This window comes from Micromesistius poutassou (assembly GCF_964030765.1).
Source record: "Micromesistius poutassou genome assembly, chromosome: 8".
Taxonomy (NCBI): Eukaryota; Metazoa; Chordata; class Actinopteri; order Gadiformes; family Gadidae; genus Micromesistius; species Micromesistius poutassou.
This window is the reverse complement of record NC_140278.1, coordinates 7,261,655-7,272,592: the sequence shown is the minus strand read 5'-3', so window position 1 is coordinate 7,272,592 and position 10,938 is coordinate 7,261,655. Positions and strand designations below refer to the sequence as shown.

Sequence of the window (10,938 nt, the reverse complement as noted above, 5' to 3'; positions counted from 1 at the left end):
CTAGGTTATAATATTTTTTCACAAAATGTATTTTTATTGTATTATTATTTTTACTATGAGTAAAGTCAGTGGGGAAAGAGTATGAAACAATATCACTTTAAATGAAGAGAACAGTTTGATTGGGATTATCTAACTTTATATATATATATATATATATATATAGGTGAATATTATTATTACAAATAGTATTCTTTTAGTATTTGATTTATATTTGTATTTAAAAATATTTTTTGAGGGTCCTGTCGTCGATATAATGATCCACACGCGAGTCCAGTTGGTGGCAGTAATGCGCCAATAAGCTTGGTGCTGGCCTCGAATCAACTCAAAAGAAGAAGATTCGATTACGTCGAATTCATGCGACAGTCACCGGAAACAGTTCGTTCATCGTTGTTATTCATACATCCATGATTTCTTGCTATGTTTTATCGATCTGCGCGTTTTATTAAGCATTTTCACGATTTCTTTGCCTTTGGGATATTGTTCGTGCGGGGAAATATTGGGACGTAAGCTACACACCTAATTCGCGAAATAAGGCTGCACAGTAGACCGTGCTTGTCGGCTTTAAACCTCGCTGAATGCTGATCCAGCCGTGAGGCTAAGGCACACTAAACTGCTCGGTTTGCAGGGTGTACTTCATAATACAAGGTAAGGCTGCAATGGAAGTATATAGAGTTCTTTACTTTACTAAAATACGTTATAAATACTATTTTTCAACTTGGAGGCCAAGTTCTGTTGGTGAAGTCGATGTCTTTTCTTGGATACTATTCTGGGAAATAAGTTGGTTAAAATAACTTTTTGACGTAAAATCCTGAATGCTAATATGTCAACGTTTTAAAATCAACAGTTCATAAGATTGATTGACTTTCCTTTTTTATTTCCTTTTTTGGTGAATCAGTATGGCGCTGAATATTGGAGAAGAGCGTTTGAAGGAGATGGAGGCAGAAATGGCTCTGTAAGTGTCAATCAAGTCAAACATAAAAAATAATAACATCCAGTAGAAGGTATTTGTTATAATTAAGGTCGTTTGACTTTTGTGCCTTTTCCTTGTCGGTCTGTGATTGTCTCTATGGCAAAAGCTTTGAGCAGGAGGTCCTCGGTGGTCCTGTATCCACAGGAGGTCCAGTCCCACTGGACGCAGTACCCGTGACCGTACCAGTGGTTAGAGCTATTATAGGCACCAACACATACAGACAGGTTGGTGACAGTATGAGATGTTATTCCTGTGATACAACTGTGCGACTATTAGGGATGGGTCAGAATATTTGATTATTCGTTTCCGAGGGTCAAAGTCGATTTTTAACATTTGGACCGTTAACATTTTTTCCCATTCAAATAAACAAGAATTAACGGACGGAACTGATGTTGGTTCTGTAGCACTATTACAACACAAACACTGATCGCTGTTAAAGTTGTTGTTTTTTGCGTTTAAGATATTAAGTGATTTCTTGCCGATGATCCATGGCTGCCTTTGTGAATGTCGGCACACATCGAATAACCGATTATTCGTTCATACCACCCACTGATTATTCAACCATGAAAAATTTGAGTTATTCTCAACCCTAGCGACTATTTACTTCACCGTTTTAGCTTCACATATTGTCAACTGTAATCCGAAAGGAAAGACTTCCCTTCTTCAGAATATTTGAAAGAGCAAATCTATGTAGATGCAAGTGCTAACAATATTTATAATTTATAATTACACACTTTATGTACACATTTCAAAGAGTCACACCCTTCACTGTTTCAGGTCCAGCAGACGTTGGAGGCTGCTAGAGCGGCCACGTACATTCCTCCCTCAGGGTTTGTAGGACCAGGTAACTGTAAGCACACCCTTGTTTCTTTTTTTAAATTATTTAGTATTTGATCTATGGATTATTGTCAGGCTTTATAGAGATTCTTAACAAATGAAAAAAAGTGCTTTTCTAAATTTGCCAACGATAGCTTTAAATGAGATGACTGCACGGTTCCACAGTGGAAAAATTTAATTTTGTGCCATTGTCTGAAAGGCATTGCCACTGATGGTGACTGTTTGAATGGGTCTTGTTGCCTTTGCTTTAGTTCCTCCAGGGATGCCTCCTCCTCCCATGATGAGGCCAGCGTTCATGCCTCATATCCTGCAGAGACCTGGTAAGATCACTGCCTTTTAAAAATTTTAATGAATTCAAAGTCATACATGCAGCATGAAAAATGGTGTAGTAGTCCCCTTGAAATGTCCTTTAGAATGATCCATGTCGTCGTTTGAATGCTGTTCTGCTTAGACTTCTTTGCTTTCCCAATGAGTATGGTATCTGGAATTTTTTGAGTAATTGGACCACTAAAGGTTAATGTAAACGTTGACCGATTTTGGCATTTAAAAGTGTGTCTGTGTGTATTTATGTGCTTTAACAGGTGTTCCAAGGATGGCGCTGATGCGTGGTCCCCCCCCACAGGGCATGATGGCCCCCCCTCTGCCCCGCCCCCCCCCACCACCTCCCATGATGCTCCCACCGGCCCTTCAGCTCCAGAGGCCCCCCCAAGCCGCCCCCCAGCCTATGCAGCCACACCCGCACATGCTTCCAGTGCAACAGGTCAATGGCTGACTGCGCATGTCTCTCGATGTCAAACGTCAGCATTATCATGGATTTGACCACGGAGTGTGATGAATTTTGATGTTTAACCTTTTGGCCCTGACATCTTCTTTTATTTTCTATTTTAAAGCAGCGAAACATAGCCCCCATGAACCCGGCTCCACCCCCTCGACCGGTAGGCCCAGCACCTCTTAAGCCGTCCCCGTCCATCATCCAGGCAGCTCCTACCACCTATTCTTCCCCCCCGACCCCAGCCACCGGTCCCAGGAGACCCGACATCCGAGCACAACGACAAGCAAGAATGGTAAAATTGTCCCGAATCTTTTATCAGCAGAAACTATGTTTACACGTCAAACGCTTTCAAACATTGGTTGTTATTTAAGCAAATCTGAGCTATGGTTTCAAGTTATGGTTTAACATTGTTTCAGTGTGTCTTTTAACTTACAGTAGTCTGTCTTTAATCAAATAAAATGATCATCGGATCATCCAATCATTGCTCGCCTTCCTTAGAGTGTCTAACTCTGAGTTCATGATGAAACAGGCCAACGTTGTGTTTGGCGTTGTATAGGCAGTTGCATTTAAATGCCCGCTAGTTATCTGGTGCAGTTAACCCATAGTGTCCTAATGATGAACCAACGCTTGCTTTGCAGGAGGAACTCGCGGCCCGCGTGGCAGAACAGCAAGCAGCCGTGATGGCCGCCGGGCTGTTGGAGAAGAAGGAGGCGGAGGAAAAGGCCAGCATCGGCCCCAGCATGCCTGACCCTGAACCATCGCAGAGCGAGGTAGAGTCTAAACCATCCGCGGCACTGTTAAGCATGAGACTAACTAAGCTAGTCTGATTCTTGAATGCAACAGTCAAAAGTGCTCGTGAAAAAGGTGGGCGTTGCGCTTCGACAACACGATGAACAATGAGAATTTTTATAGGGAGGGGTAGGGTCGTAGGGTTTCAACTTGCGGTAAATAAAGGCAAATGGAAGAGGGGAATAAAGGAAGTTGGCCAACATAGTTGAGGTAAAGGAAACGGAACATTAGGTCTGCGTGAGGAATAGCTGGTTGGAAAACCGTGTAAAGGCAGGAATACCACTGTTTGTATTTATACATCATATCAACAGCATAAGCTCACATATGATAAACTCAAAAAAAATAATATGGACAAAAAAAAAATAGACTTTTGGAGAAATCCCATTTAGTGAATGTCTGAAGCAAGTGTGCTCAGCTTATTGTGAAACACATGAATGCCTGTCCTCACCACCCTCGGGTTCCCCAGCCTGCCGAGTCCGCCACGGAGGACAAGAAGAAAGGCAAGGTGGAGAAGGTGAAGAAGTGCATCCGGACCGCTGCCGGCACCACCTGGGAGGACCAGAGCATGCTGGAGTGGGAAACAGGTATTTTGTGTGTGTGTGTGTGTGATGATATGCGTATTCGAACTGAAATATTTCGGTACGGGTCTAACGTTTCATTTCGGTATGTACCGAAAAAAATATTTAGAATTAAGTTTTTATTGATTATCACACACTCCGTTAGTGTCTTGTCTTGTCCTGATGTTTTGTGTTGAGGACAGCAATGGAAATAAGTCCTGGACTTTATTGTGTTTTTATCCTCAATTGTATTTGATGTCTTTTCATTTGTGTAAGGCATTTGTTTGATACCATTTAATAAATCAAATCAAAATCAAATAGTTTAATAAAAACTGCTGTACCGAAAAACATACCGAACCGTGACTTAAAAACCGAGGTACGTACCGAACCGTGACTTTAGTGTATCGTTACACCCCTAGTGTGTGTGTGGCTGATCAATAACCACACGCATTCCCATATATAGATAGATATTGGAAATGCAGGCTCCTTACATTTTAGGGGCAGACACCCGCTACACTAATAAACTCTTGCTCGTCAACATACGATTCGGCCGTCCCAAGATTTGTATTCACTACTCTGTATTTTACTTTTGAAAGACTTTTGAAAAAATGAATGTGAATTTAAAATGTCATTATTTTCATTGTTTTCCCCCCCAGACGACTTTCGTTTATTCTGTGGTGATCTGGGTAACGAAGTGAACGATGACATCCTCGCCCGGGCCTTCAGTCGATACCCCTCCTTCCTCAAAGCAAAGGTTAGATCATTCAGTAGGGCTCAGTGTCCACGGCTATGACCAAGGTATTCAATGCATGTATGGCAAATGTTTGCTTTGAAGGACAAAACCGTTCACACTGTCTCACTGGAGGCTATGGACCTTTTGGCTCCAGAGTCTTTATTTATACACATTTTGAAATTCGTCACATATATGTAGTGACGTCAGAATCGTCTCATTTCAAACCATTACTAAATGTAAAAAAATCTGCTTGGTCAAAATCTTAACTCCTTGTTAATTCACACCTTTGACGAGATTTTGAGCACATTAAGTTAAGGTTAAACGTGTAAATTGTGACTAACACATATTCCCCTTCAGGTGGTTCGAGACAAACGGACAGGAAAGACAAAAGGCTACGGCTTCGTGAGCTTCAAAGACCCCAACGACTACGTCAGAGCCATGAGGGAGATGAACGGTGAGAATCACCACAGATCTCCCTTTCTTTCTCCCAACTAGGGATGTAACGGTTACCGGTAAACCGCGATAAAAATGTTGTCAATAACAATTACCGTTTTCATTTCAAATAAAATTATTATCGAGGTGGATAACCGCGCCCGCGGTGTGGAAACCGTGTGCTTAAATCCTTCCCAGCGCTTCATCCGAGCAGTGTTTGGAATAACTCTGTTTAAAATAACGGCGTTAGGTAACGCCGTTATTTTTTCAGTAACGGCTAATCTAACTAATTAATTTTTCCGTCGTTACAACGCTGTTACTGACAGTTAAATGCGGTGCGTTACCATGAATTGATTGAATAAACTGCGTAATCCGAACGCACCCCTGGCTGCACACACAAACTGCTAGTGAGGATGGAGACCGGGTGGGTTAGCGATTATGATTGGCTAAGGCAGAGTCGTGTTTCATGGTAGCCAATCGGAGCCAGTGTTTTTACACACAAGCCAGGATACGCATGCCACACGCACACGCACACACAAACACCAAACAGATTCGATGAAGCAGTAGAAATGGCGAGTCCGGAGCAATCAGATGAAAAGTTGGTATTTTTAAGGTGGAGATTTAAGCACTACTTCAAATTCATTGAGGTCAAAGGCAAGAATGTGCATGTAAAGTGAACATTATGAGGTTGCGGTCACGGCGATCTGCGGAGGAAGTGTCGGCGGGAGACGGAGAGCGAGTAATTGTTTACATATTGTTCTTTATGTCTTGAATGTTTGGATTAAACCTGCACTACTGTAAATGTTCCTGATAAATAAGCTGTTTACATGCTGAACCCTTGTTCCTTTGATGTTAAAAGTTGCACTTTTGATAATATAAATAAATATAATAAACACTTAACTATTTCAGTTTCCGTAGGCCTATCAGTGCTTTCTGAACATATTGAACACACTTTTAAAAATACCGCGATAATACCGAAAACCGGGATAATTTTGGTCACAATAACCGTGAGGTTAAATTTTCATACCGTTACATCCCTACTCCCAACATTGAATGTATGAGGTGTCTGGTGATCACCGCTGCCTCACAGCAACAAGGGCCCTAGTTTGAGGGCCCACCACTACCAGAGGGCCTAAAGGTGGAGTTATGGTTGGACTTTGACGCAATGCAAATGGGTTTACGGACCCATTACGACCTTGTGGACCCTCCTTGCGTCCACCGCAAGCCCTGACGTGAGCCTCCCAAAAATTGTAAGCTTGCATCAAGGCAATGCAGCAGCAAGGGCTGATTGGTGATTAGTCCGCTAACATAAACTGACGCAGAACCAAAACAGGTTCACGACTGTGTCAAAGCGACTGTGTGGTCGTTGTTGCATCAACGTGGAACCATAAGGCAAGGCAAGACAACTATTTATATAGCACTTTTCATACACAAGGCAGACTCAAAGTGCTTCACATATAAACAATAAAAGAAAATAATAGATAAGTAAAAAGTAAAATAGATAGAGAAACTAAGCCTTAACTGTGGGGAGTTTCCCTTTAGTCCCTGTGTCCATGTGGGCTTCCTCCAGGTGCTCTGTCTGGTTATCCCCCCCCCACACCACAAAACATGCAAGTGAACCCCGCTGTCCTGCACTTTACCACGGCACCGCACACTGGAGGGGATTCCATACCGCTACACTGTGAAGCAACCCATCGAGCCAAAAGCATAGGATGGGTTAAATGCATAGAGTGGATTAATAGTGTATCTTCTTATATATTCTACCTTACCTAGAAGGATGGATTACATCTTTATCCGTTGCCTTATCGTGTCAAAGTATGCGTTTTGACTTGAGCTCCTGATCTGACCTAGGGGCTAAGCCATGACACGGGCTGGGATAAGTATTACTGTAGCCCATTAATTGTTCAACATCAAAGAGCAGTAATAACGCAGCCCCAAATGAGTTACTATGTACTACAATGTAAACTATAACAGTATACAGATTCATGATTTACTATGTAGTACTATTGGTTCTATCCATTTGTATGGTACGCCTGTACGTCCGACCTGCTCTAGCGAGAAAGTGACGTAATGTCCTGGCTCGTAGCACCTTAAAGCGTTCCAGTTTCTCATTGGCTAGTCATTGTTATTGTTAGCTACATCAGCCTCTTCAGCAAACCAGTTCAAAAACAAACGACACAACTTTACATTGTATTGCACGCACAGCAAGACCATGCAATGAATAAATTGGCGACATTAAAATGACCAACGTGGTACAAATACAAAGAAAGTAATTCTCTTTACGGGCGCAGCCACTGTTGTCGTCGAGGTGTACGGTCAGCCTCACTGAACTCGCTGTACTTTCAGAACTACGAGTGGGAAGGTTTATACTACGACCAAAAGGGGGCTTGCCTCTGAAATGCTGTGAGAAAGCTGGGAGATTTATACCCTATGACTCGTACGGTTGGGCATACCATACAAATGGATAGCACCATATGTCAACTATAGCAGTATACCGTTTCTTGGTTTTCTCTGCATAACATTTCCTGTTTTGTTTTAGAAAGTAAAAATATGAAGGATGGAATGATTTGATACATGATCAACATGTACATTTAAAGATATAATGCCCTCAAATATTTGACCTCAATCGTACAAATGCATGTTAGCATACACGCTTTTAACTGCATAGCTCATGTTCATTTTTAACTAGTTCAATGGATATGTCTTCTTTTGTAGGGAAATATGTGGGCAGCCGTCCAATCAAACTGAGGAAGAGCATGTGGAAGGACCGCAACATGGAGGTGGTCCGGAAGAAGCAGAGGGAGAAGAAGAAGCTGGGCCTCAGGTAGCGTGGCTCCCGGCTCGCGGAAAGTGGCCGGAATTGTTCTTTTTTTGGTTCGAGATCGGTGGTGAACAAATGTATCATTGTAGATGTGGTTCAGGATTCTGAACTTGACATAAAAAAAACATTGTTTTTCAAATAAAACCAGATTTTTCTGGAGGAATTTTAACTTGGTCCGTTCATTATTTTTCATATCTAACTTGATACACACTACGTTGTAGTTAAGATTTAAGAGTGGAAAAGGGCAGTATTTTTAATAAACAACCCCAAAAAAGAGTTGGATAAGTTATGTAATCTCCCTGATGGCCTCCCTGGCTCCAGGGCTTTCAAACTAATTTAGTTTGGTGAAACAAAGGTGGAAAGAAAAATGACCAATACAATATTTAGTTGGACTTCATGAATTACACACCATACATTTGATTTAATGCAAGAGTTTTATTTATGCAAGTAAATTCCATATGAATATGGGAAGGAATGAAAAAAAGAGAGTAATATGAACCAGATGGAAAGTTTATCAGTAGTCAACAATCTCACATTTCTGTCATAGTTACCGATCATATAGACTAGCCCTTTAAAAAGTGGTGAATGAGCCCAAAGAGTCCGTCTGGTTCCTTTCATTTGTAACATCCCCACGCCCCCTTCTTCAGCTTACAACTGGTTCCCTTGTGACACTGTTGGATCACGCACTTGACCATCCCATGCTCACACTTACAGACGTGCTTGCAGCCATCTGTGTACACCTGTGACCCAGCTGGGATGTAGCGGCCTTCAAACTGGCAGCCGCACTGGTCCAGTCGTACGCAGCGATCCTGGGGAGGGGAAACCGATGGTCATGAAGTTAGCCAATGTAACTTCACCACAACCTTTACCTTGGAACGTCACTGACCAATGAGGATCAAGTTTTCCACACCGTTGTGGTACAAGAAGCAGCACGTACAGAACCATGAGAAACGACAGCTTTCTACTCAGACTTGGTGAAGACAATCCTGCCACAGACCTTAAACTGAGGGGTGTTCAAAGGGGTCGTGAGTGAATCATGAACTACTGCGGGACAGGAGGCGAGTGATCAACAGGCCGGGGGCGTTGATCTCTGCAGCAAAGGCGTAGACGCGGTCATGGTAGTTACAGCACAGTGGTAGTGTTAGTTAGTAGTGTAGAGTGAGTACCTGACTGAGCACAAAGCCGTGTTGGCAGACGCAGCCCTCGGCGACGGGTTCTTGACATTTAGAGGAGCGGGACAGAGACCCACAGGTGGCAGGACATCCTGGGGCTGCTAGGCTGTACACACTGTTGGCTGGACACTGCATCCCTGCGATGCACACACACACAAACACACTTAGTACACAAATGTGGTTGTGTCTCACTGTCTCCCTTAAGTTAATTTACAATTCATAGTATATTACACATGTAATGTATATCATTGAGCCAGATTGAGAGTGTGTGTTTTTACAGCAAAACTTCTTGCTCCTCCAGTCCTCCACGGTGCCCCCCTGCTGCTGGCAGTCGTCCACGTAGTCGCTGATGACGTCGCAGGCGGAGTCAGCCTTCCCCTTGGTCAGCGTCATGTCGAACACACAGTCCCCGTAGAACTGCTCCGCGTCCAGGAGCCGAGCACAGTCCCTCAGGGGCCCGTCCCGCTTCCTGATCACCTCACAGGCCGCTTTGAAGGCAGGGGGCGCGTCGCCAGGGCTCAGCTCTGGTGCACAGTCCTTACCTGAGAGAGAGAGAGAGAGAGAGAGAGAGAGAGAGAGAGAGAGAGAGAGAGAGAGAGAGAGAGAGAGAGAGAGAGAGAGAGAGAGAGAGAGAGAGAGAGAGAGAGAGAGAGAGAGAGAGAGAGAGAGAGAGAAGAGAGAGAGAGAGAGAGAGAGAGAGAGAGAGAGAGAGAACATTTGACTAACTCATTTAACAATTCCTTAATTTCTGCAAGGAAGTGGAAAAGTAAACTCAACTGAAGAATTGTTTCTCTTGCGATGTTTTCCCTGAAACTGAATGAACTTAAACTAAAAGACGTGGAGGAGGCATTAAGATATTAATCTAAACTAAATTGCTTTTAATTCCTTCCTAATTCCTTTGCAATTATACAATGACCAATTTGTCGCTGACTTTGAACCATGTTTTTCAATCCCTATGCAACCAATACTTATTAACACTTACTTATTAACATCAGAAAAAAACCTTAACCCTAGCCTTACACTCATGAGAACAGCCCGGCACGCTGGCAAGAAATTGGCTGATTCCAAACTCCTTTGCATTGGAAGCAGCTTTCCCATTGGACAGCATGAGGTCATCTTTTGGATCATTGTTGAAGTTTCCACAGAGACCACATAACGCGTTATGATAAGTGGTCGCCACCATTACCCTCACGGCACTACGCCAATCATAAGAGACCTTAAGAACAAAAGATGAATAAGAAGAGAATAACTTTCAGGGAGTGTTATGTATCTTTGTTAATATTCATCAACTTCCACCATCACCATTAGGACAAAGACAAAACAGGCCTATCAAGAATTATTATTATATTCCATAATAACTAGCACATTACCAAATCATTGAAAACATCTTGCCGGTTATTGTCAACTTTTGGAAACCAAATTGTATCTGCATCAACCATTGTATCATATATAGCCATGAATGGAAATGAATCAAACATTTAATGCTGTGTGTGTATGTCCATAATGGCCGGTTTTCCTTACCTTGAGGAAACTGGTTTCCAGGATGGCCCACCTGTTTCTTTTATGAACCGTGAGCACTGATTGGTTTGAGGAGAATGGTAGGTAGACTGCCTCCCCATCCACCTGTTAACACATTCATATACCGTATACACACACACACACACACACACACACACACACACATTAATACACCGTACACACACCATGTCAATGCTTGCGATGTAAGTCTGTGTATTTTAATCGGTTCCAATACTAGCTGTTTGTCGGTTGTAGGAATTGGGGGCATTGGTGAATGTAATATTTGTGCGTCAACATGTGTGTTGTGAATGAGTGAATCAGGGATACTGCAGGAGCA

At 42.7% G+C, this 10,938-nt stretch overlaps 2 protein-coding genes across 3 annotated transcripts; one reads left to right on the top strand and one right to left on the bottom strand.

The window, feature by feature from the left end:
• The first annotated feature begins 382 nt into the window (after positions 1-382).
• Positions 383-8,060, top strand: rbm42 (RNA binding motif protein 42). 2 transcript variants are annotated; one of them, XM_084472190.1, is made up of 12 exons: positions 383-645; positions 896-952; positions 1,077-1,194; positions 1,748-1,814; positions 2,059-2,127; positions 2,389-2,567; positions 2,698-2,871; positions 3,218-3,349; positions 3,835-3,952; positions 4,582-4,679; positions 5,016-5,112; positions 7,806-8,060. In XM_084472190.1, exons 2-12 carry the CDS (start codon positions 897-899, stop codon positions 7,916-7,918), a joined length of 1,221 nt encoding a protein of 406 aa, XP_084328316.1. In that variant the 5' UTR covers positions 383-645; position 896; the 3' UTR covers positions 7,919-8,060. The 2 variants fall into 2 exon arrangements, with proteins under 2 accessions (XP_084328316.1, XP_084328315.1); XM_084472189.1 differs by having other exon boundaries at positions 1,748-1,820.
• A 465-nt stretch (positions 8,061-8,525) lies between these two features.
• LOC311352023 (alpha-tectorin-like) lies at positions 8,526-10,266 on the bottom strand (the record flags this gene model as incomplete). Its single annotated transcript, XM_084472194.1, has 4 exons — positions 8,526-8,720; positions 9,078-9,220; positions 9,362-9,625; positions 10,104-10,266. The coding sequence occupies 4 exons, from the start codon at positions 10,264-10,266 to the stop codon at positions 8,526-8,528; spliced, it is 765 nt and encodes a 254-aa protein (XP_084328320.1).
• Positions 10,267-10,938: the final 672 nt, after the last annotated feature.

What these genes read in the sequence shown, in the direction of transcription:
- rbm42 (XM_084472189.1), top strand. Translation starts at nt 897, where the DNA reads ATGGCGCTGAATATTGGAGAAGAGCGTTTGAAGGAGATGGAGGCAGAA. An exon ending in GCACCAACACATACAGACAG is followed by an intron (nt 1,195 to 1,747) that starts GTTGGTGACAGT and finishes TCACTGTTTCAG; the next exon opens with GTCCAGCAGACGTTGGAGGC. An exon ending in GTTTGTAGGACCAGGTAACT is followed by an intron (nt 1,821 to 2,058) that starts GTAAGCACACCC and finishes CCTTTGCTTTAG; the next exon opens with TTCCTCCAGGGATGCCTCCT.